This window comes from Heterocephalus glaber, unplaced genomic scaffold (genome assembly GCF_053883595.1).
Source record: "Heterocephalus glaber isolate CG9 unplaced genomic scaffold, H.glaber_assembly_v1.0 deba00001463, whole genome shotgun sequence".
Lineage (NCBI taxonomy): Eukaryota > Metazoa > Chordata > Mammalia > Rodentia > Bathyergidae > Heterocephalus > Heterocephalus glaber.
This window is the reverse complement of record NW_028258310.1, coordinates 13,834,740-13,859,754: the sequence shown is the minus strand read 5'-3', so window position 1 is coordinate 13,859,754 and position 25,015 is coordinate 13,834,740. Positions and strand designations below refer to the sequence as shown.

The following is a 25,015-nucleotide window of genomic DNA, read 5'->3' as shown; positions in this document are numbered from 1 at the left end:
TAGATCTTTACCTTTAGTGGGTTATATTCTAAGGATTTTAAAAAACCTGCAAACACTCTTGAACTTTATTACCAGGTTAATTGTCAGGAGTGCTTTTGATTTAATAATTTAGGGCTATGACAAAGAGCAAATGAGTAAATATGTTAGTATTGGTGAAAACCAGGGTTCTCACCATGGGAGAAAAGAGATAGAAATGTGGACTGAGAAAGAGATAAGATGAGATAAATGATAGGATTACAAAACTGATTTTTCTGCAGTTGCCAGTATAGTAGTTGATTCAGGAAAGGTTTATTAATGGATGCTAAAAGAGGAAGAACTCTGGTGTTGGACTGGAGATGGAAGATCAAGATGAATTCATGATTGGGCTGGGGATTTACAAGGCCACCGGCCTTGTAAGCGCAAGGTCCTGAGTTTGATCCCTGGTACCAAAAAAAAAGATGAACTCATGATTTTAAATAAAATATACTTCCTGAATTTGTCCACTTGAAAGGCCTAGAAGCAATGACCTGTCAACAATAAGGAGCACTCCTATCAGGCAGTTATTGGTTTCTAAGAACCGGTTCCCACTACAAGGGATCAAGTTCCTTGGGAAAGTGGCTGTTGCAGGTGTGGATCAGGAAAATAGGAGACAAATCTGGGTCTTCCTCAGTAGGGAGCTAGGAAGTGCTCAAAACTGATGGGAAAATGTCCAAAAGACACAGAGTTTGGATTGAAGGGCTCCTGTTGGCCAAATCTGAAACAAATTGAGAGCCATAAAGAAAACTAATAATAGTGAATAATCTGAATTTGTAGTAGTACTTAGGAAAATTAAAACATGAGTGCAAGTGAAGAGAAAGCTCTTTTTTCTAAAATATAGAATGCCAGCTAGTAACGTAGAAGAGATAGGATTAGCAAAATTGTGATTTTTAATAATCATCATTGTAATGGTTGATCAAGGTAAAGTTTGTGAATGGATTCTAAAATATTGGGTCAAGTTTATTTGGAAAGATGATGTTTTAGTTACTTAGGGTTAGTTACTTTTCCCTTGTTGCTGAGACAAAATACCCGACACCCAAAGTTAAAGGGGAAAAGTTTATTTAGCTCATAGTTTGTAGAGGTTTTAGTCTGTAACCGGCTGGCTCCAAGGCAGGACAGCGTGGCAGACAGGCTTGCAGAGAAGAAACAGTTCATGGCACCTACATGGTAGCAAAAGCAACAAGGGACCCTAATGGCCTCTTTCTGCCCCTTTTATTCAGACTACTTAGGGTGGGCAGCACTCACAGTCAACCCTAGTGCCTCGGGCCTCGCCCCACCATGAATCAATCACTCTAGATTCAGCCACCTCCAAAAAAGCATGAGTCTTTGGGGGGCAGCTAAACACAAGCCATAACAGATGATATTTTTACATGCTCAATGTGCCATCCCATAGATTACTTATTGATTATAAGGGTGAAAAGATACCTGTACAATGACGAAGCCTAGCAGATGACACCTTAATTAGCTGATTAAATTTAGCCTCGGTTATAATACCACTCAACGGCATCCCGCATCTCTTTGTTTTGAGCACAGAGAAGGACCGATACCACCTCTGTAGAGGTTTTGCTAAAATCTCTACCTAAATCTCATTGTTTTTGTTTTATTTTCTGGGATTGGGGATTGAACCCAGCGTATCTAGCATGCTAGGCAAACATTCTACCACTGAGCTACATCCCCAGCTAATTCTGAGGAAACAGTTGGACAATTGAAATTGTGGGATATTGTGTAAAAAAGAACAGATCTGGCCTGAAAGCTTCTCTCCTGATTAAAAAATACTTTAGAATAAAGAAAACTAGAGATGTGATCATTAGAAGAGTCTGGGATTCTTGATGAATCCTGGATAAAAACAAACGAAAAAGGTAAAACTAAGGCAAAAGAAGCAAAAAAGCTCCACTGGGAAAATTAGAGACCTTTAATAAGTTTTTTATATTAGATAATAAAACCAGTGTTAAAGCTATTATAATAATAATTCAATTTTATAGGAGAATGTCCTTGTTTCTTAGAAGATAAATGCTGCAGTACTTTGGAGTAAAGCTTCATATAGTCTCTAATTTACTTTATCTATAGACTGGTCAGCTCATGACCTAGGACCTAGGCAACCTGCCCTGAATAGATGAGCTGGACTTTATCAGTCAGGATCCTTTTGGCTTCAAGTAACAGGATACCTGAGTCAAGGTAGCTTAAATTGAAAGGATAGCTCATGTAATAAGAAGTCTAAAGGTAGCTCTAAGAATGGTTAATTCATCAGTTTAAGGTCATCAATGCCCTCTTTTGTCAATTTTTGTGTGGTTCTCTTGGCTTTACCTCAGGGTTGCAAAATGGCTGCCACAACTTCATGTCTTATGTCCTCACGTGACATATGGAAAGTAGGCAGGAAGGGGATGGGCTAGGTTGTTCCCAGGCTAGTCTGTCTTGTGTTGAAGATAATACTTGTTCCTGGGCTGGGGATTTAGCTCAGTGGTTTCGTTGCCTGCTGCGAAAGCTCAAGGACCCGAGTTCGATCCCTGGTACCAAAAAAAAAAAAAAAAGAATGCTTGTTCCTTACAAGCCAATTATCCCAGGGGCTGTTCACCGGAACACAGCAGGTGACGGGTGGTGGCTGGATGGAGAGCCAGCAGTGTTTGTCCCATGAGCCAATCACCCTCACTGGCTCAGGATTCTAAGCCAAGAAACCCAACCTGAGATTGCTGTTAAGTTTCGGTGATGCCGAATGGATGGCAAGTCACAACAGGTAAGCATGGAGTAAGGAGGAGCAGTACTAGGGAAAAAGAGCCATTGGCCCAAGGCTAAAAATATCCACTATGATCTCTTTAAAGTGATGGTTCTCAAGGTTAGAGGTAGGAAGCCCCTCCAGGGAACTTAAGGCAATGTCACCAAAGATTGGTTATTACAACTCGAGAGAGGTGAGTGCCATTTGCATCTCATGGGTAGAGGCTATGGTTGTTGCTGAGTATCTTAAAAGAAGGTTCCACATTCTTAGGTGGGAGAGAATTACCTGTCCAGAATGTCAGCAGTGCTAAGGTTGAGAAACCTTGTCCCCCTTTTGATTCTAGTCACTTTTTCTTCAATCAAATGGAGCATCTGTGTCCGCAAAACACACACCCATGCCTGGTAGGCAGTAGGACTCTACATATGCGCTGGAGAGAGTGAACACAGGTGTGGTTGGAAGATGAGATGCTGATCCTGCTGCTCAGGACGAAAGTTCGAATGCTCTTTGGGTGAAGGTGACAAGGAGCCCACAAAGGAAGGAGACCTTGAAGTCTCCAGGGGAGAGGGGAAGGTGTTGGAAAGAGAAGCTGTAATAAGCAGAAACAGATGCAAGTAGAAGACTGAGGCATAAACACACACAGCTTGCTCTGGCAGGTGTTCACAGCGCAAACAGCAGCTGCTTACCTGGTGCCTGCTCTGTCCACACACCACAAGGGAGAGCTGTAAATCCAGAAGTCCCAGGGAGCTGCCGGCTATGACACCAGCACTTGTGTCACCTCACTAACCTGTCAAGACAGGCAAGTACAGGCTCCCAGCCACCGAGTTTCTTTTTGGCTTACTCCATACAACAGCTGCTTGCGTTCTTAAGTGGCATTGTCGGACAGAAATCTCAGGGGGAAAAATTCACTAAATGATTCTCAATGAAGAAGGCTCGGGGAATTATAAGAAGCAAGAGTTTGTAAGGCTGAATATTTTCTTGAAATTCTCGAGGAACCTGAGCCTGCAATTTGGCACAGGTGTGTAAAAATTTTTGGACGTTCTCTGGTTTGAATGCCAGGAAAGTTAGGTAACTCAGGGTCTTTGCTGCCCTCTACTGACCAATATGAAGAGGAGCAGGTGGTTTGACCGGAGACGATAGACCATAGTCCTTTGGCTCAATTTTTCAACACTTACTATGAAGTTTATACTTTGGGCTGTGAGAGGCATTGAGTGGAGGGATGAAAAATATAGTGAGCTCCCTTTTCTCATGGAAATTACATTCTAGCACAGGAGACAGACCTTGGATAACTGAACAAACAGGAAGAATTTGAAGGTTGCTCAAAGTGCTCTGAAGGTTCCCTCTTCATCAAGAGGGTAATGCTGAGAGAAGGCGACCTGAGATCTCAGTCTGTGAGCTTGGACTCAGGACAAGAGGTCAGCTGAACCAAGCCTGGGGCGTAAACCATGGAAACAGAAAAGTCAGTGGATCCTTGAATTCAGGACAGGCACACAGGGCAGTGTAGAAGGGAGGCTTGGAAGGCAGGCAGGGGCCAGACCGCAGAAGGGCCAGCAGCTTGGGCAGGAGCTTAGATTTCATCCTGGATAAATTTTATTCAGAAGAGGAAGATTTCTAATGTCCTTTTTTTTTTTTTTAGAGTACTGGGAATTGAACCTAGGGTCTTCACATTGAGCTACATCTTTAGCCCCTTTTATTTTGAGACAGGGTTTTGTTAAGTAACTAAATTGGCCAGGCTGGTCTTAAACTTGTGATCCTCCTGCCTCATCCTCCCAGAGTGATTACTGGCATGTGCCACCATGTCTGGCTGTCACTTTTGTTTTTTTAAAGAGTATTCCTTTCAATACTACATACCCGGTATGAGATATCTATAATGGTTTTGCTCCCAGAAATGTCAGAAAACTTTAAAAAATGCATATATTAAATCAGCAAACAACAAGAGGATCCCTCTGACTCCTGCATGGATGAACAGGACCCAGCAACAAGAGGAGCCAATGGAGGGAGAGAAGACTGGTGCAGCCACTGTGGAAATCAGTATGCAGATACCTCGAACTAGGACTGGAAGTTCCATTTGACCCAGCTATTCCTCTACTGGGTTTCTTCCAAAAGAATTAAAAGAATCATACCACAGTGATAAATGTGCACCCATGTTTATAGTGGCATAGTTTGTAATAGCTAAAACTTGGAAACAGCCCAAATGCCCATCAACTGGAGACTGGAAAAAGAACATGTGGGTTTTTTTTTTAATAATATGGAGTACTACTCAGCCATAAAGACTGAGAAACTAGAGACATGTATAGCTAAGTGGATGCACATTGAGGCCATACTCTTAAGTGAAATAAATAGGACACACTCGTGTAAGTACTGAATAGTTACTCTGGTGTGAAAAACTAAAAGTGTAAATAAGAATCAAAATGTATAATTGATATCTGTGAAATAGGAAGGAAATGTCTAAAGGAATAGGGGAAATGGGAGGGGAAGGGGAAAGGAAAAAATATGAGAAAAGGAAAAACATGGAAACAAAGTCTTTGTAAACAGGGAAGGGTGGAGAGGGTGAAGGGAGGGCAAGGGGATGGGGAAAAAATAAGAACCAAGATGCATCATGTAAAGGTACAAGATCCCAACAAGGAATGTGACTGTATTGTGTACCTAAAATGTACCAATAAACTTAATGGAAAAAATACAAAAGAGGAGCCAAGGGAGCTGGCAGTGCTGTGGGTGTCAGGCTGGGAGTTGAGAGTATGGACCTGAGGTGCCTGAGGGACTCACCTTTGGGACCTGCTAGTGGATTGAACATGAAAGACAGTGATAGAGTCAAGGCCACAGGGCAAGGAGATCAGCTCCGACATGTGTCTGAAGAACAGTGGCATCTTGACTCTGTCCCAGCTCCTTGCAGGCCAGCGGGCAAGGCCATCGGCTTGTGGGCCGAATCCTCTTCCTCCCGCTCAGCCTGGTGATTGCCCGACGGAGCTCAGGGAGGGAGGCATCCCTCATAAACATGGCTGTAAAGCCTTCTGCTAATATGAAACCTCCCATAAATGTCAAATGATGAGAATTACGGCCCCTCAGGCTCATAAAAAGAGAGCATGTTGTAGCTTGAGGAAGCCACAGCGTCTGTGAGGGCACCGGGCTGTCTTTCCATGCTGTGTTTCAGTTTCGGGGAAGATGTGACCAGAGGAAGTGGAGTGTGGCTCCAAGCCTTCTGTGGGAGGCCCAGTTATCAAACCTGTCAGCAATGTTTCCTTTGGCCTGGCTGGGGGCGGCTTCAAGGTGAAACAGAGCAGGTTCTGAACTCGTGCTAACTTGGCCAGAAGGCAGCAGCAAACCTGGCCTCAGGCGGCCTCTGATTCTAGGGAATAAACAACAGACTCTTTCCCACCTTTCCCATCCTTGGCCCAGCTGTCAGCTAAGCGGCACGCAGCCCAGCTGTTCTCCTTGCCTTGGGCCGCTCCTGCGCTCACCATTTGTCTGGCAATCCTTTGATGCACTCCACATGTCATGATCCCAAATCCTCTTCTTTCTCCCCTTTCATTTCCCTCTCTTTAATATGCAACAACAGCTAAAAATCACTGGGATTTGATGGTAAGCATGACATTGTGGTGGGGTTCTTGAACTGGAGCCGGGGGCAGAGAAATATGATATGAAGATCCTACTCAAAAGAAGTTACTCATCTAGCTAGGAGCCAGCTAGATGAGTGACTTCTGTGAGCTCTATACACTTAAACAACAGAGCAATAACATCAACAGTGGCTGATATTTACACTAAGGGCTGACAGTGTATCAGGCACCAATGAAGGTCACTCACTATCTGTGGTCCTCATGATGCCCTCCTGAGCTGAGTTCTAGTCCAGTTTCCATGTCTGGATGAGGAAGCTGAGGTGTGAGTAGGGGTGGCTTTTGCAGAGGGACATAACTAGTGAGTGGAACAATCCATCTCAACCCAAGTTGGCCCGATCCCGAAGCCTGCACACTGTTGTGCTCTGGTGCACTGGGCAGAATAATGTGGAATCCCCATGACATGGGGACAGACTGCACGCTGCTCCACACCTGAGGTCACCACTCTCTTTGTTTCCCCCAACTTCTCACACACACACACACACACACGCATACACACCCCTCAATCCATACCACTGTCCTGAACTCAATGCTCTGGACTCAATGACATTTTCAGTTTTTATTTGTGTTTTGAGACAGGGTCTTGCTATGTAGTTCAGGGAGACCTTGAACTCATTATGTACCCCAGGTTGGTCTCCACCTTGTGGCAATCCTCCTGCCTCAGCCTCACAAGTGCTGGGACTATAGGTGCACACCACCATGCTTGGCCAACATTTTGACATAGAACCAAAATTATATGAGCATTGTTGCATGCTTGTTAGATTTTAGGAGCAAACCTCAATAACCCCAACAAATGCTAATAAACTCAGTAAGTAATAAATCCTGCTAAATAATAAACACTAATACATAACAAATACATTTCTGGATCAGTTTTTTTATAGAGTAAAATATTAAAAATGTTTTTACTATTACATTTTTTGTTTTACAAAGTTATTTCTGACAGGGCTTTATTTAAATTATAGAGTAAAAATTTAATTATCCAGTAGTTCTGTCTGCATCAGATGTTACCAATTCTAGTTACTGTTTGCATGATATTTCTTCAGTGAGTGCTATTTCTACCAGACCCAACTTGTCTGGGTCAAATTTTGCAGATATGCACTTCAAGATTTGATCTTTAGTAAATACCACATTTTACCACACACAATCATAGCCATTTTCAGTTTTAATTTGTATTAGTTATTTTTGCCTGAAATACCCATTATGAATTGGACAGCAGACTGCATTAATTAATTAATGTTTTTGAAATAGGGTCTCACTATTCAGTTCAGGCTGGCCTTCAATTCACTATGTAGTCCCGACTGGCCTTGAACTCAAGGCAATCCTCCTGCCTCAGCCTCTGGAGTGCTGGGATTACAGGTGTGAGCTACCACCCTGGTTGCATTTATTTTTTTAGCTAGCCAATGAAAAAATTGAGAGCATTTTATGCAGCAGAGAGAGCTAGTTGAAACAAAGACTCAGACACAGAAAATAAAGACAGCAGAAAAAGTAAGAATAAAAAGTATATTCATATTAGCCTGGCAATGATGGCATATGCCTGTAATCCCAGCACTCTGGGAGGCTGAAGCAGCAGGATCACCTGTTGGAGTCCAGCCTGGACAACCCAGTGACTTAGCAAGACCCTGTCTTGAAATTAAAAATTAATAAATACATACATACATAAAGGGTTGGAGTTTAGCATCACATGCACCAAAAAACGGTATTTATAGTAACGTGAAGAGCTGATGTTTACTGAACACTTACTGTAAGTCTTGTTCCGATCACCTCAAGTAGGCTCACATTCATTTAACCTTTATAGCAACTCTGTGGAGATATCATTGTTTCCATTTTCAGATGAATAATCTGTGGCACAAACACTGGAAATGAATCGACCCAAAGTATGCAGCTGATTATCACAGATCTAGGATTCAAACCCGGGCAGCCTGTGCAGGGAAGCTGCAGCCGTCTTTGTATAATGATTGCTTACTTCTTGATACTGTAGCACCAAAATGTTATCTGGAACAAAACGCTGGGGGAATCCACGCCTCCTTCCACTCTGTCTCTGTCACCTGGAATGTCTCCCACATCTTGTGTGCCTGACCAGATCACAGGCCTCCTCTAGTGGAGCCAGCCTGACCCTGAGGAGCTGGGCTGCCCTGGCCCCCAAGTCTGGGTCTCCCGCCTTCTGCTGGCTCCCTAGTATCTGAGCTGTTCCCAGTTGGGGCACTTTTCAGGGGTGCTGCAATTTCTTTTGCCTCTTAGTATTCCTCATAAGACCACAGGCTCCTTCAGGACAGCAGCTGGGTCTATTATAGCATTTCATTTTTTACTATAGGGCTGGTGCAAATTAGGAAAGTAATGAAAATTATTGAAAAAAGGAATGTATCATTTCCCTAGAGGTGAACTCTAAAGAGTGATATACTTTGTCTTTTATATATTAGTATAATTATTTTGGTGTAACAAGTCCATATAAATGGACTTATGAGCTTTCATGGAAATTCTGAACATTTCTTACTCAAAGCACATGAAGGTTTGATGTCCTGATGCAGGTAACTGGGCTGTAGGTAATTTCCACATTTTGTCACTTTCTATTTTGTTCTAAAAATCCTATGGTAACTGGTGATAAGAGAGTTTACTAGCAAGTTTGGATATAATTCAGTATAAACAGAAGTCTAAAGCCAGAATAAGTCTATACAGAATATGTCTGTGAATGTAACTGTACATTTGACCTAGAAAGTAGAAAAGTTGTCCCTATGCATTGATCTAGACTACCTGAGTCAGAAATAGTAACATTGCCCTTTCGACCTGCTACACATTCACAGTCAGTAACTTAGCTTTGTTGATTCTAACTTTTAATAGCCCCTGAATCTGTTCCCTCTTTTCTATCCTCACTGTCATTGTCTTAGTTCAAGGTCAGATCATGGTCAGTCTCACCAGCGTTCTTCCATCTGCAGGGTTGCTCAGTTCTGAGTCATCATCTCACTGCCGTCAGACTGAGCTTTCTAAGAAGCAAACCTGAACCTATGGGTCCTACACTCTAGCCCTTAAATACTAACATCTTATCTCCTGCAGAATAAAATGTAACCGCCACCCACCTTTCTAGGCCTATCTCCTGCCACTCCCTTGTACTCCTTGGTGACATTGACATCCTTATTGTTCCTAAAATTACTTCCAAAATGCTGTCCCTAATGTGTCCTTTTCTGATCCTTATTTGCCTTTTCAGTTTCCATCTCCATAATAGAATCTCCCTCCACGCACAGATCGTGTGTTTCTGCCTGAAGTCTAAGCAGTGTGACATAATGATTTAGAGCAAATATTGTAGTGTGAGATTGCCTGTGAGTTTAGACAACTTGCTTAACTTTTCTAAGCCTCAGTTTTCTCCTCTGTGAAATGGGATAATAAGTAGCTATTGTATATGATTATTAAGAGAAATTAAATGAGACTTTCTATGTAAAAATGTTTGCATATCCTAACAGCTTAGTTGTTACTAACCATTCATCTTGGTTAAAATTTGGTTTGTCTACTTCTGCTGGACTATGTTCCACGGATTCTTGTGTCTTTAGTGACTATGGTAGTTACTGGTAGTTACTGGTATTTAATGTTCATTCAATGTTTGCCAAATGGACAAATGAATGAATGGAGGATTATCTTTGGAACCCAAATTTAGAACAGTTGATCTGACATGTTTGATTAAAGGAGAAGAGTTCAAATAACTTCTAAAATGGTGAGTTATTTCTATAACCAAAAAATTATCATCCTATATTCTGAGACTGGTGGGGTGCTTAATGCCATACTACAGGTGTTGGGTTTTGCATACTTCAAGAGACAACTATAATTGAGCTTTCAATCAAATTTAATTGAAAGGCACAATATTGCAAAGACCTAGGTTCTGATCCTATCTCTGCCACTAACTGGATATGTGACCACAAGAAAGTTAAACTCTGTCAATATTTCCTCATCTGTAGACAAAGAATGCTGGAAAAAGATGATCTTGATGATTCCTCTCAGCCTTTTAGTCAACTGTTTTTGTAACAACTTCTTAAGGTGATAAGTTGAAGAAATTGCATATGAAAAATGACATATGAAATGAATGGCATTATAAAAGAGTCTTAAATATTATCTTTTTGTAAGATTCCTAAGATTTGTTGTTGATTGTTTAAAATTTGAGGCACAGAAATAATTTCATAGTAGGATTTTAGAACTAGAATTAATCATAAAAGAAGTCATTGTTGTTATTAGAAGATAACCTCTCCCCACCAAATTCAGAGAAAAAAAGAACAGCCCTGACTTACACAATGCATTTGATTAACTGTCTGTGTTAATAAACCAAGAGCCTATAAATGTGTTATTAATTATTCTGGGACAGATTCAAAGTTTCTGAGACTTAAACTAGTAAAATACACACACAGTGGATTTAGATGCTGGCATTTATGTTAAACCAAGAGACTCTGAAATGTATGGTTGAGTATTACAGGAAAAACACAAATTAGGGTAAAATTAGAGAATGTGAATATAATTCAATAAGTGGAAACCTAAATAATCATATGGTATCCTATTGGGAAAAATTATGGAGACAAACATAGTTGGTGCTCCCATAGCTGCTCTCTAATCTGTGACACACACATCCTAGGTAGTCCATTAAATTATCTTAAAAGTCTATAAATTCATGAGTTCACCATCCATTCATTGTCTGTTCTCTGTATTAATAATAATATTAATAATAAAAATTATCCCCTTTTTTGTATTCTACAGAGCACATGAAAAAAGAACTGGCCTCTTTTTTTCCCCTTCTAGCTCGAGAGCTGGGCTTAGCTATACATGCAGAGGCTTTTCAGCAGGGCAAGGGCAGGCACAGGTGGAAGGTTTATCTCTATTTGGCCCATGTAGAAGTAATACCTCTGGATACTAACTTATCAGGCTATCATGATCCAAAGCCATTAAAAATTCAAATCAAGTAACTTATTGTCCTTGTTCTGCTTCCAGTCTTGTTGGGCTGTTTTGTAAGCAGCTATGTAAGTTTGCCTATAGGGAAGACAGGAACATCTGGTCTACCTGACAGTTGTAATTCTCTTTGAAAAATTAATAAATTGGCATTCTGGTTTATAAAGATGAGTCTTTTTGTGCTCGGTTTAACGTAAGTGTTATTGATTTTGGTTCCAGTCTCATTTTGCCAACAAAATCTGTTTGGGTGACTGTAAAGCTAGGAGTGCAATCCTTAACCATGTGTGTTTCTCAAGGTCAAAAGTACTTTGGGAGCTCTCTTGACATTCATGTAGCTAAGCCTTTTTATGGGAAACATATGTGCATTATTGTGCACTTCTTATCCAATCCTCTTTTTTTGTAGATAGATAAGCAGAGGCATACATGACAATATGGCTGTGGTTTCCACCCTCAGTACTTAATATCTTTGAGAGGTACCACTCTGAATACTTAAAAAAAAAAGAAAGAAACCTTTTTGCAAACTTAATATAGAGGTACTCCATATCCAACTTTCTTTGCTATTAACATATTATGGAGCTGGGGATATAGCTCAGCAGCACAGTGCCTGCCCGGCAAGTGCGAGGTCTTGAGTTTGATCCCCAGTACCAAACAAACAAACACAAAACAAACAAACAAAAAGACACATATTATATTACCAGGGTACATTGATCAAAATGAAGAGGTACAATATTAACTAAACAACAAAGCTTATTTAGGTTCCTCAGTTCTCTGTTCTAGTGGCCCATCTCCATTTCATTATACATCCAGGATATCACATTACAGGTCATCACCATGTCTCTTTGTTGTCTTAAACCTATGACCATTTGTTCATCTTTATCTGTCTTTCATGACTTTGTACTTTTGAAGAGTTTTGATTGGATATATCTGATCAATTTGGATTCATTTAATGTTTCCTCCAGTTTAGAATGAAGGTGTGGATTTGGGGGAAGGTCATCATGGAGGTGAAGTGGCCTTCTGATCCCATCCTCCCAGGCCTGTGGTTCAAATGGTTCCACTGGGTTCAGATGGTGTCTGCCAGGTTTCCCTACTGTAAATATAAATGTTGTTGATTAGAAGCCAGTCACTAAGTGCACCCCCACATCCAAGGAAAGGGAATTAAATTCTGTTTTCTGGAGGAAAGAATATTAAAGAATTTGTGGATTTAGGATAAACTGCCATAGTATTTTATAAATTTGGGGTGTAGATTTTTTTTTTTGGTATTGGGGATCGAACTCAGGTCCTTGTGCTTGTGCAGCAGGCGATGAAACCACTGAGCTAAATCCCCAGCCCTGGGGTGTAGATTTTGAGGCTACAAAATAATCCATCTCTGCTGAAAGTTTCATCAACTAATTTTGGCATTCATCAGTAGATTTCTCCTGCAGCGTTTATTACTGTGGGTATTCTAATGGTGATTTTCTATTTTCCCCGTTTCTTTAACATTTATTAGAAATACTATTTTTAGTGGATATCTACTTGTACTCCAGTATGTTATGGGACTTGACATATTTGTTTTTTTAATTTTGCTCTTCACGTTAGTCAACTTAGATAATTCCTTCCTTTGTAGATATCTTCTAGAAGACAGATATATAGGTTTTTTTCTCTTCTTCATTTGGTAGTCATCAGATTTCCTACATATTTTGGCTTTTTAAAAACTTACATCTAGGGCCGGGGATTTAGCTCAGTGGTTCTGTCGCCTGCCTTGCAAGTGCAAGGTGCCGAGTTTGATCCCTGGTACCAAAAAACAATCACATCTGTCATCATTATCCACGTCTCAAAAAAAATTAAACATAAGATTTATGTGATCTTATCTCCTTTGTAAGGATGATCTTATTCTTTATGTAATTTAGTTTATGTTGGGATAGCTGGTATCATGATTCATCTTTACTTTCAGATCTGTTATCAGACCATGAACTAATAATAACAGATGTGTATCCATTTTGCTGTGTATCCATTTAAATACTTTTAAGTAGTGTGTTGCTTTTTAATGTTTCCAGGATCTAGAATATTTTATTTCTTTATTTACTACGATGCTGGGAATCAAACACAGGACTTTGTGTATACTAGGCAAGTGTTCTAATCTTCTTCAGCCCTAGAATATGTTCCTTATGAATGAAAAATTTCAAATATTAAGTAGTAGAGGGAGTAGTAACATAAACTTTGATCTACCTGTGAGCTTCCAGAATTATCAAGTATATTAACCTGTGCCTTTCCCCCCATTTATATCTCCCCCTTGGACCTCACACTCTCTTATCCTTCCTACCTCAGGTGTAATACAGATTTTATGTTATTGCATCCACAAGTATTAAGTAGGTTTTAGAATATTTTTGGTGTCAGCTAGAAATGATAATTATTAATTAATTTGCTTACTGACTTCTTCTTTATTTTTTTTTACTGGGGAATAAATTCGGGTCCTTGTGATTGTGCCGCAGGCCACAAAACCACTGAGCTAAATCCCTGGCCCCCTGACTTCTTTATTGACTGCCACTGTGTTTCATTTGGGAGAAATAGTTATTTAAAAACATGAACACATTCCATTTGGTCTTAGGGTCTACTTTTAACAGAAGTTTGAAGCTATTACCTAAGTGACCTTAGTTTTAAGTTCTTAGTTACTTAGTTTCTCCTTGTTTCAATTTCTTCATATGTCAGAATGGGATGGTAGCGATACCTCACTTAGATGATTATTGTAAAGAGTAAATGGATAATATATGGAAATTTAAGTATCAAAATGATTGACTGTAGTTGATTGAAAACCACTGACTCTATAGAAAACCTATAATTCCATAATAATACTTAAAGAAAGAAATCAGAAAAACTCATTTGTTTCCAGTTGAGATGATTGTCAAGATATCTTTTTGAAGGGCCAGGGATTTAGCTCAGTGGTTTTGCCGCCTGCTGCGCAAGCGCAAGGACCTGAGTTTGAACCCTGGTACCAAAAAAAAAAACCCAAACAAACATATCTTTTTGAAAGTTGATAAAGGGAAAGAATTAAGCATTTATCTACTTTTAAATACAAACTATATTTTGGGATAACTAAATATCTTCTATTGTTGAAGAAAATCTGTAATTTACCAAAGACTGTCAGCTAGTAAATGTAGAAGGTAACGTAAAATTAGAAAATCATTAGTTTGCTCCCCCTAAGGAAAGTATTGATTCAGGGAAGGATAAAACCATTAAATCATCCGGTTAATGGGTGACAGATAGGTTTACCATTCCATTTTGCCTGCGATGGTCCTCGTATGACTGTTGTCCAAGTATAATTATTAATAGTGCCCCATTCAGTTGGAAGGGTAAATTATAAGGTCACCCTATTGATAGGTAACTGGACATTTGTATGAAACCAAAGTAATTCATGCATAGAATATTATTTTGACTACAATGAAAGGATTGAGCTGTCATCACTTTTCACCCATGTCAATCTTAGCATCTTTATGGGTGGGGGAGTCAGGTGCTCATGGATCTCCTGATGTGATTCAATAGAAATACACAGCACTACTTAAGAAATTCTCTTGATAAAAATGTTTAATTTAAATCTGCTCAAATCTGCAGGTCTACCTATCTGCTTACAAGAAACACAAAGGTTAGAGGATCCAGAAGATAGAACTGGCCTGGTCTTCAGCAAGTAAGTATCATGATAACTGTTCTAGGTTAAAAGTGGCTGAAGAGACATAGCAACCAGAGCCATTGCTTGGTTCTGAACTGGACCCTGATTTGGCCAAACTAGCTGCAAAAGACATCTTGAGGATAACTGAGGAGTAAGGATTTGCTATTACTGGTAATCTTGTTAGGTATGAAAATATTTTTTGCTATGTAGAAAACAGATACATACTGAAATATATAGGGGTGGAATGTTATGATGTCTATAATTTATTACTTCAAAATACTTTAGTATTAAAAACAGTAAAATAAGTTGGCAGAAAAAATATGTAAGATATAATGAACACAATTTTTAGTGTTACAATATATAGTAAGAAGTTGTGGAATATTGCAAAGACATCTAGGGGGCTACACAAGAAGAATATAATGGAAATCTACCTACCTGCCAATGTCAAGAGGTCAGATTTTTCTCTCTAAAGAATGTACTGGAGGAACTAACATATATGCTAAGATGTGAAAGGCCTTGTGGTAAGAGGGTCCCAGTGATTGCTGCCTCCTGATATTAGGCTTTGTGTAATACCCTTCCCTTGTAGTCTGGACTTATTCCCTTGTGTCTAATCAATAGAATGTGGGCAGAAGTGATGGTCTCTCTCTCCTCTCTTTCTCTCTCTCTCTCTCTCTCTCTCTCTCTCTCTCTCTCTTTCTCGGATTGAACCCAGGGCCTTCACACTGAGCTACACCCACCACCTTTTTAAACTTTTAGCCAAGGTCTTTCTAAGTTGGTAAGTTGCCCAGGCTAGGTTTGAATTTGCGACCCTCTTGCCTCAACCTCCTGGAGTGCAGGATTATAGGTGTGTGTCTGGCTACCTTTCTTTCTTATATTGCTTGTACTGAGACAAGAATACTGCTAGTTATCATCTTCCCTTTGGAGGTGTTCATGTGGATGTTCTCAGCCAAATAACCTATAAGGAACTGACACTTGTCAACAACCACATGAGTGAACTGGCAAGCAAATCCTTCAACATCCGGTGTCTCTGCAACCCACTGACACCTGGAGTGCTGAGAGCTAGAGACATTTAGGATGTGCCAGGATTCCTGACCTGTGGAAGGTGCTTTAAAAAGCTGCTAGGTTTGGGGGTGATTTTTTAAATACAGACACAGATATCTAATTCAGATAGGGAAGAATTATTTGGGTAAAAGAAGGCAAGAAGAGCATTATAGGCAGAGGAAAAACACAGGAGCGAGGCATCTGAGGTGGGAAGACTGGTAATCTTTGAGGAATTGAAAGAAACCAACCAACTATGATAAGAAGTTGAACACAATGCAGAAAAATGAAGCTATGGAGAAGGGCATAGGGTAGATGTTGAGAGCTAGTGAGACTATGTCAGTCTCTGTTTGCCCTACTGAGCAATGAGAAGCCGTTTTAAGTATTTCAGAAAGGGGTATTTTAGACGCTTAATTGGCTGCAGCACAAGGAACAAAATGGAAGTTCATGCAGAGGAAGAGCTGAGTCATGCAGCAGAGGTTATGAAAAACATGTGCAATTCCTCTCTCAACTCTGAAAAGGTCAGTACTGCTCTGTGACCTTACTCTGGTTACACCCAATTGGCACAGCATGACATGCAAATCAACACCAGCTAATATGCTGGCTACCTGGTGACCGCTCAGGTTTTCTTTCTGAAGAATCTGTACCCACAGATAAGCACAGATTGGGGGGTGATGTGCAGACATGAGACAGTGAGGCAAGCTGGGGTTCTCTTTCTACCCAAAATGAAGAGGTTGAGTGGGCAGAGGGACTGGGTTTGCAGAAAGAGGAGGAGCAGGCAAACAGGCAAAAATAAGGAGAGGGGGAAGAACCCAGGTAGCCTAAGGAAAGGAAGAGGACAGGAGCTCTGCAAGTCCTCACAGCCTTCTGGTCCCTGTAAAGCACAGCCCAGCCAGTCTTCCCAGCACAGGTTTCATGAGTTCTGTTTCCTTAACCAATACGCATTTCTTTGATATTAATTTGGGGTTCCTTTCCTTGTAACCAAAAATGGTCTTGTCTAGATGTCTGCATCATGATTAAACAATTTGACCTCTATAGAGTAAAAAAAAAATGCATGTGTGTGTGTAGGGGGTATAATGCCCAAACGTTGTCTTAGGCTACACCTGCGTATTACTAGAAAGAATATCTCTGGATTCCATGTTCTCATAAAGATGCATTTACTTCCGTTCAGGAATTTGCAGCCCCATTCAGGCAGCTCATAGGCTCATCCTACGTAAAGGGTGAGCACACAATAATGGTTTCTGAGTTTGCTCACATTCTTAGAGCCAATGATAGTATGGGATGGGAGGTGAGAACCTCTTGTTCTAAATTCCGTATTAGGTCACATTCCAATGAAGTGACAGAGGGAGGTACAATTTGAGATGCCACCTAGTAATGTACTGCCTGCTGCTGCCAGACATCCGAACAGAATGACAGCAGCACAAGGAGACTTCATACTCTGTTGGTTGGAAGTGGAGCACATTGGTTATGCATGTGGACTCTGCAGCCTGCTGGCCTAGGTTTGAGTTCCAATTTTGCAACTCATGTGCCGTATGACTTGGGGTGTATTAATCTCTCTTTGCCTACATTACCTGTAAAGTGAAATAATAACACAACTTACCTCATAGGGTTTTTATAAAGGCCCACATGTGTTAATATGCTTAAAGTGCTTCGGGCAGTGCCTAGCACATAGGAAATGACAGGTAAATATTACTTATTAAATGAGATGCTTATATCATGTGTTCAGCATGCTAGGGACTCAGGAAATGTCAGTTACTATTGTTATTATCTGCTCTAATTCTGTATGTTGACTTAGTATGTTTCTTTTTCATAGAGTAATATTGTTTAGGTAGTTGTAGTTTCTTAGCTTAGTATCTTCACATACATGTGTAAAAAGCCAGAGAGTATCTCAATTTTGATCTTTTCTGAAACTAGGTAATAAAATGCTCCATCTTAGTGCCTCAGACTGCTATAGCAACACATAATCAAGTAGCTTTTTTTCAAACTCAGGACCTTGCGCTTGCAAGGCAGGTGCACTACCACTGAGCTAAATCCTCAGACTCCAGTGGCTTTTTTTTTTTTTTGGTACCAGTGATCAAACTTGGGACCTTGCGCTTGCGAGGCAGGAGGCGGAACCACTGAGCTAAATCCCCAGCCCCCCAGTGGCTTTTAAACAACAGGAATTTATTTCTTACAGTTGTAAAGGCTGGGGACCCCAAAAACAAGGTGCTAGAAGATCTGGTATCTGCTAAAAACAGGCTTTCCTACAGACAACCTTCTTCCTCTAGCCTCATGCGGCAGAAGGGTGTGAAGGTTCTCTAGCTCACCACTTTAATAGGACATTTCTCCCACTTATGAGTGCTTTACTCATGACCTAATTACCTCCCAAACACCTCACTCTTCACCTACGGGGTAAGGATTTCTACTTGTGGACTTTGTGGGGATGGATGGAAACACTCAGGTCACAGCAATCCCAAATCTACTCTGTAAACAAATGTTACTCAATGATTTTTATTTGCTGCCTGTTCCATGGCAAATAGCGTACTTATGAAGCCTTGCATTAATTCTTTGTTTTCTAAAGAAGTGGAAGCTACACAATATTAAGTAGCTTGTTCAAGATTATATATTCAGTAGTTGGTAGAGCCACGACTAGAATCCTGATCTAATTTACTTAAAGCTTGTGTTATCCATAATGACTGCAAGGCAGCAACACTCTGCATTTCTGAGCTCTCATTAGATGTTTCGAAGATCAGTGTTTCCAGTCAGGAACACTGTTTCACAGTACAGTAGACAGTGCTGCCCTAGTGGGTAAATGGGCACTTTATTAGGAGCTGGGGTTTCTGCATGAAAAAGTCCTTTTAAAGTATTTATAGTCTAGATGAGAGAGGGAGAAATGACACATCAACCATGCTACCGTGTCTGTCTGATTTGCCTGAGACTTGGGACTTAGTGGTCCGGGTCTAGCTTTGGTGTGAGAAACATGCCTGGGCTTGAAGCCTGGTTTCCCCTCTTAAACAGCTATGTGAATGATACTTTGCACCAGTCTTTTAATCTCCTCAAGCCTCAGTTTCCCAATTTGTAAAATGAGGACAATACATTTGCCTTGCAGAGTTGTTGAGGGGAGTAGAAATAGTATATACAAAGTACCTCATGGATTTAAGATAGGTATTCAAAATGGTAGTTTTTTGTTTTTTTTAAAAAAAGCCTGATTCTGCATCAAAATCACTTTTCCTGAGTCACTTCTGAAAAGTATTTTCATAGTAGGACTTAATTTCTGATGTACTAATTAATTTTAAACTAAAACTTTCTCTTCATCTCATTTTGATATACTAATTTTTGGGATCTCTAATTCATTTGTTATCAGTTGGGCAAGGATGGGATTTTTTACAATTTAATGGGTTTTAATATACTTACAAAGTGTGCAACCATCACCACTATCTAATTCCAGAATCTTCATTATCCAAAAAGAAACTCTATACTATGATAGAAGTCATCTTTTGGTATCAGGGCGTGCTGATTTTAGACAAGTGCATTTTGAGTTTGAAGGAGAAATGTTAAAACTATAAATTGCAAAGAGGCTTAGCTTTATTTATTTTATTGGTACAGGGCCTTCGCACTGAGCTACATCCCCAGTCCTTTTTTATTTTTTATTTTGAAACAGGCTCTCACTAAGTCACTAAATTTGAGGCTGGGCTCAAACTTCCTCCTGCCTCAGCCTTCCACAGTGCTAAGATTATAGACTTTGCAACCACTCCTGGCAAATTTTCTTTTTTTAAATGTTTTTTTTTTTGAGACTGAGTCTTGCTTTGTAGTTCAGGCTGGCCCTGAACTCACTATGTAGCCCAGGCTGGCCTCAAACCCTCAGCGATCCTCCTGCCTCTGCCTCCTGAGGGCAGGGATTACAGGCGTGTTCCACCACCCCTGGCCCAACTTTACTCAGGACCTCGTGCTTGTTTGGAAGGTGCAGTGCCACTGAGCTAAATGGCCAGCCCCCAAATTTACTTTCTTTAATGCAGCAACTTCTATAATATCAGCACACAACTATTCAGTACAATTGGGAGGTATGCCTGTAATTCATAATATATTATTTAACGACATGCTTACAGAGCTGAATGGTGGTGACTTAAGGTTCTTGTTTACAGGGAAGCGAGGAGATACCTGTTTCCACAGCAACTCTGTGATTGGTTTAGGCGCGACCTAAATCGATTCTGATTGGCTCATTCAATGAATATCGTCTCAATCTGAGCCTCTAGTGGCCAATATGGCTCCACAACTGGCTCCTGGAAAGTGGCAGACACGTGGCTACTGCAGGCCGGGCCGAATGTAGGAGGACCTAGTTTTTCTTACCACTAGGGGGCGCAGACTGCTCCTCGTTGCTAAAGTCTCATTTCCCAGAAAGCCTCCGAGCGACCAATCAACGGATAGCCTCAATACCGCTTTCAAAGTCGGCGGGCCCTTTAACCAATAGTAAAGCAGACACTGCCCCTAACTCCAGGATTGATGGAACGTTTCACTAATCACGTTGTACACCTCTGCTATCTCCGCCTCTCTCTCTTGGGATTGACGATCCATCTGACCAATAGGGAACGCTGGGTCGGCGGGTGGATGAACGCGGCCCTCTGTAATGGCGGAGCGTGGCGGGGACGGGGGAGACGGAGAGCGATTCAACCCGGGGGAGCTCAGGTAAGGGTCGCTGCCTTCCCTCACGTAACTGTGCACTGGAGTGCCAGGGTCTGGTCTGCTCGCGGAGACCCGGGGCGGACAGCGGGGAGGGGCCTTGCGGCTCGGAGCCAGAACCACATGGGGTTGACGAGGGGGGAAGGAGAAGGTGGCTTGAATGAGAGAGCCGGGCCGCGGCCTCTTGCGCGTTTTCCGGGCGCTCCCTGCGGCATTTGTGCGGCCCCTCCGCCTCTCGCGGCCCGAGGCCGGGCTTGGCGCTACCGCCCTGGGCCCGCTTCAGTCGCCTTCTAGCTGCGCCCCGCCGCGGGCCGCGCTTCTTCGCCGCCGCCCCACTACTGCGGGGACCCCTCGCCGGGCTCAGTCTCCCCTCACCCTCCTCGGCGCCGGGGACCCCGCCTTCGCCTAGCAGCTGGCCTGTCACACAACTTGGTTTTGTCAACTTCATGTGGTATTTTTCCTTTCTCTCATTCCGTTCCCCCCCCCCCCCCCGTATTACCCGTAGTTGTGAATAACCAAGGCATCAGGAGTTTGTTAGGCACTTAGTGTTTGCCAGTAAGCGCTTTATTTAGGGTTCTTTTATTTTTCACAACCACCCTTTGGATTAGTTGCTGTTTCCATCTTGCAGGCCACATACCAGAGGCCTCCGCAGTTAAGTTACTCGCCCTTCTTCCAGGTGGAGAAACAGCGTCCCAGGGGTGGGCTCGGTGGAGCCTAGAGTAGAGTTGTGGTTCCAGGAAGTGACTGGAGCCCAGGCATTCCGGCCCCAGAACCTGCGATCTTGATTGGTTTTCTCATCACCTACTCCACGACATTGCCCTAAAGAGTGTAGTGACCCTTCTTCCTCTGGAACCTCCATGCCGATGGAATTTGTAATTACACTATGATAAAGTGACCTTTATAATCTTTCCTTTGTGGGTGGTTTTTGAGGGAAATAATATGCTTCATATATGTTTCATTTTAACCCCCAGTATTCGAAAAATGTTGTTTCACATACTCAGTTCCCATTCTGAATTGTGCCATTGTCAACATGTGAAGGTGAAAAACATGAGTGTAAATTATGGGGACTTTCATATTGTCTAGAATTTTAGATGAAGTTTTATAAGGAAATGGATATTGTTATTGTTTGGAAGAAAATAGTGTTTCAGATTCTGAATTGTCACACTAAAATCCCCACTTTTTGAGGAATAAAAGTGTATTATTATTTCAGAGGTGAATCTCATCCTTTATCCCCATATGCATGCTAATAAGGAGTGGTCTGTGTGTAGTTAGGGTCTTTCAGTTTTAGTGATGGAAAGTTTATTCTTGATTCTGATGACAAAAACTTAGTCTAGATGTATTTCTTAGTTTGCATTTTAAAAAGTATCTTCAGCTGTATATAAATAGCCTTGTAGAACTTAATTTGTGATCTAGATATTGTTGCAAAAATTGACTTAAATCAGGCTTTAGATTATGTGGGATTGTTGGAAATATTTTATACTTTAGTTTCTTGGGTTAGAAGTTGCTTGCAGAGCACGTTGTATCAGACTTTTACTTTAGCATTTCTCTTGATTTGTGGTAAATTAGCTGTTTATGTAGCTGCTTTGATGTCAGAAGTTGAGGCTTAGCTTTGTATTTGTGTTGTAAGTGTGTCTGGACGGGAAATAAGATGTTCAGAACATGGTAAGATAAATGAAGGTAGGAGATTTAGAGATGATTCACTTGCTGAGCGGCATTTATTATGTGCTTTGTGACAGTTAATTGACCTAGGTGCTGGTAGTGAGTCCTGAACCTGAGCAAAAAAGGCCCTGTCTTCAAGGAGCTTCTATTTTAGTTAAGGTTGATCTAAATTCTAAACGAAACCAAACCTACCAAATGAGGGAATCAACCTTCAAGTGTGAAGTAAGTTAAACAAGGTCACTTGTGTAAGTGGATAGTTCTTAGGGTCTGGACTGAAATTAGTTGTTTCCATAATTTGCCTCCCATATGTAAGTACCATCCCTACTACATTCTTACCCTTCAAAATATTTGCAGTCTTGTCTTCACCACTGGTGAGACTGCTTATCTGGATAAAATATTTGTAGAAAAATATATTTGTATTTCCATAGGATTCTTGTGAAAATTTTTGTGTATGTTTCTGTTCATGCAAGTGGGCTTCTGTTTTCCACAATGTTGGAAGTAGTGGTAATATAGCTTATGTACAATAGATGGAAAATCCAGAGGTCCAAATGCTGTTCATCTTTTTGTATTTGAGGACCTCTAAAGTAACTTGTAGAGGCATATGTATATAGGTAATATTTTACCTTGGGCCTTTACTTATAGTAATACTATGACAAGGTACTTTAAATTTCCTTATCTATAAAAATAAGAATACACTGGTGTTACTACTGAGTAGCTAGATTCTTTAATAACTTAATTTTTCCCCTGTAAAAATGGCGCTAAACTTACCTCCATGGGTTACTGTGAGGATTAAGAAAGTTAGTAGAGGTACTGCCCATATAGCTGTGCCTGGTAAATAAGTACTGTACTATATAATTAAGCGACAGTATAGTAGAGCAGTATACTAGAGGGAACTATATACTGGTGGATAAAGGTAATACACAATTAAACAGATACGTGAGGAATTTCTTCATAGCATCTGTTATAAGTGAAAAGTTGGTTAATGAGATAAAGGGGTTGTGAGAGGCTAGAGGTGGGAAGGAGTTTGAGTTTGAGGTGACATTTGAACTGAGGCTAAATAATAAAGAGACTTTCATATAAAGATCTGAAAAGAACATGCCAGGTAGAGGGAAATATGAGCATTGTGACTCCCAAGTGATGAACTTCAGGCATGGTGGTGAGTACCTGTAATCCCAGTACACTGGGAAGCTGAGGCTGGAAGATTGAAAGTGTGAGCCCAGTCCAGCCCAGCCACTTTAGCAAGACCCTGCATCAAAATAAAAGTGTATGAGCTCTAGCTCAGCGTGAACTCTGTGGCTTCAATCCTTGATACTGCCAAAAAAAAAAGTTTTGTTTTTTCAGTGATGATCAGAAAGACTAGAGTGGAAACCTCAACAAGGGCCAGATTATGGGGCCTGATAATAAATATATAGTTAGCAAGGCAATAATAAAACTAACACTGTTACTAATATTGATACTATTTAACACTTGCCAATACTATTACTATTCTTATAATAACAGTAGTTGTAGCTAATACTTATATAGCACTTACGTGTTGCTGTTTCAAGTATTTTACTTTGTTGACTCATTTAATCCTCACTGCAGGTTCTGATGTGATTGTTTTGATGAAGCAGTGTATTGTATATAAAGAGCATAGTACATGCTATACATATAATTGACCATGGCAACTTTACACTTCTGAAGAGGGAAATTGTATGAATTTCATCACCATTCTGGTGGCAGACTTTTGAAAACCATCTAGTTAAATTAATAACTAAGTTTCTCTTACAGGTACAGGGCTATGTTAGGTTTTGTGGGCTAATTAAAGTAATGATAGTTACTGAGTACTAGCCTGCATGTTTCACACGGATTATTTCAGTGAACTGAAATAGGAGGTAGTTTTTATTTCTGTTCCCCACATCTGAGGAAACTCAGACTCAGAAATTAATGTAACTAGCTTAATAACAAAAGGTAGAGCCCTAGTAGTACTTTTTCTTGAGTCAAACCTAAACGCTTAACTTTAAGCTATAATCAGGAAGTATGAAATTCCAAAAAAGAGAACTACACATATTGTAGAATTGTCTACATAGTCTACTTGTAAGGTAGCTTAGGTTATAACATCACCTAGGTATTTATTGGTTCAAGAACAAATATTTATTGAAGTCTATGTCAGACCTGACTATGTGCTGGGGATACAAGAATGAACAGAATTTCTACTGTAAAGAGGCTTACATGGTTTTTATTAGGAGCCCTTTGCCTATATTTGAACCTTGGCTTTACTGCTGAACCATCTATGTGTCCATGGGCTAGTTATTTAACTTGTGTGCTCTAATTCCTCATCTATAAAATGAAGAAATAGTAGTATCTATTTTATAGGATTTTTATGATGAGTAAATCCAAAGACCTTAGAACATTGGCTGGCACATAGTTAACACTTTGAAGGGTTAATATTTTTGTAAAGCACTTGGGAAAGATAGATCATACTATTATTTATGACACTGTTTATTTGTTTAAATACCAAAGTGAAGTACATTAGGTTATTTAGAGAAGGAGGAATGGCATACAGTGAAGGAAAGCCATTCCCTCTAGATGGAGAATACCACTGACCTCTTAACTTACATCCACCCTTTTTTAAACTTTGAATTTGGAAGTAATTTCACACTTACAAAAAGTACAGAAGGTTAATATTTTACCTCTTGATTTTTCATTTGCATACAAGCATGCTCTTTTTTACTGTAAGTTATTTGTGGTGATAAATATATTTGTGGTCTTTTATTTATTCATAAGTAATCA

At 40.5% G+C, this 25,015-nt stretch overlaps 1 protein-coding gene across 6 annotated transcripts in view; it reads left to right on the top strand.

Moving 5' to 3' along the window:
* Positions 1 to 20,455: 20,455 nt before the first annotated feature.
* Positions 20,456 to 25,015, top strand: part of Tcerg1 (transcription elongation regulator 1) — a 66,190-nt gene continuing 61,630 nt past the window's right edge. For all 6 annotated transcript variants that reach the window (XR_015438776.1, XM_021266165.2, XM_021266164.2 and 3 more), the window contains exon 1: positions 20,456 to 20,590. Coding sequence is in view for 5 of the 6 variants with exons in the window: in XM_021266165.2 (XP_021121824.1) it covers positions 20,532 to 20,590 (59 nt within the window). In the remaining variant the exon portion in view is untranslated. The remainder of the gene's footprint in view (positions 20,591 to 25,015) is intronic.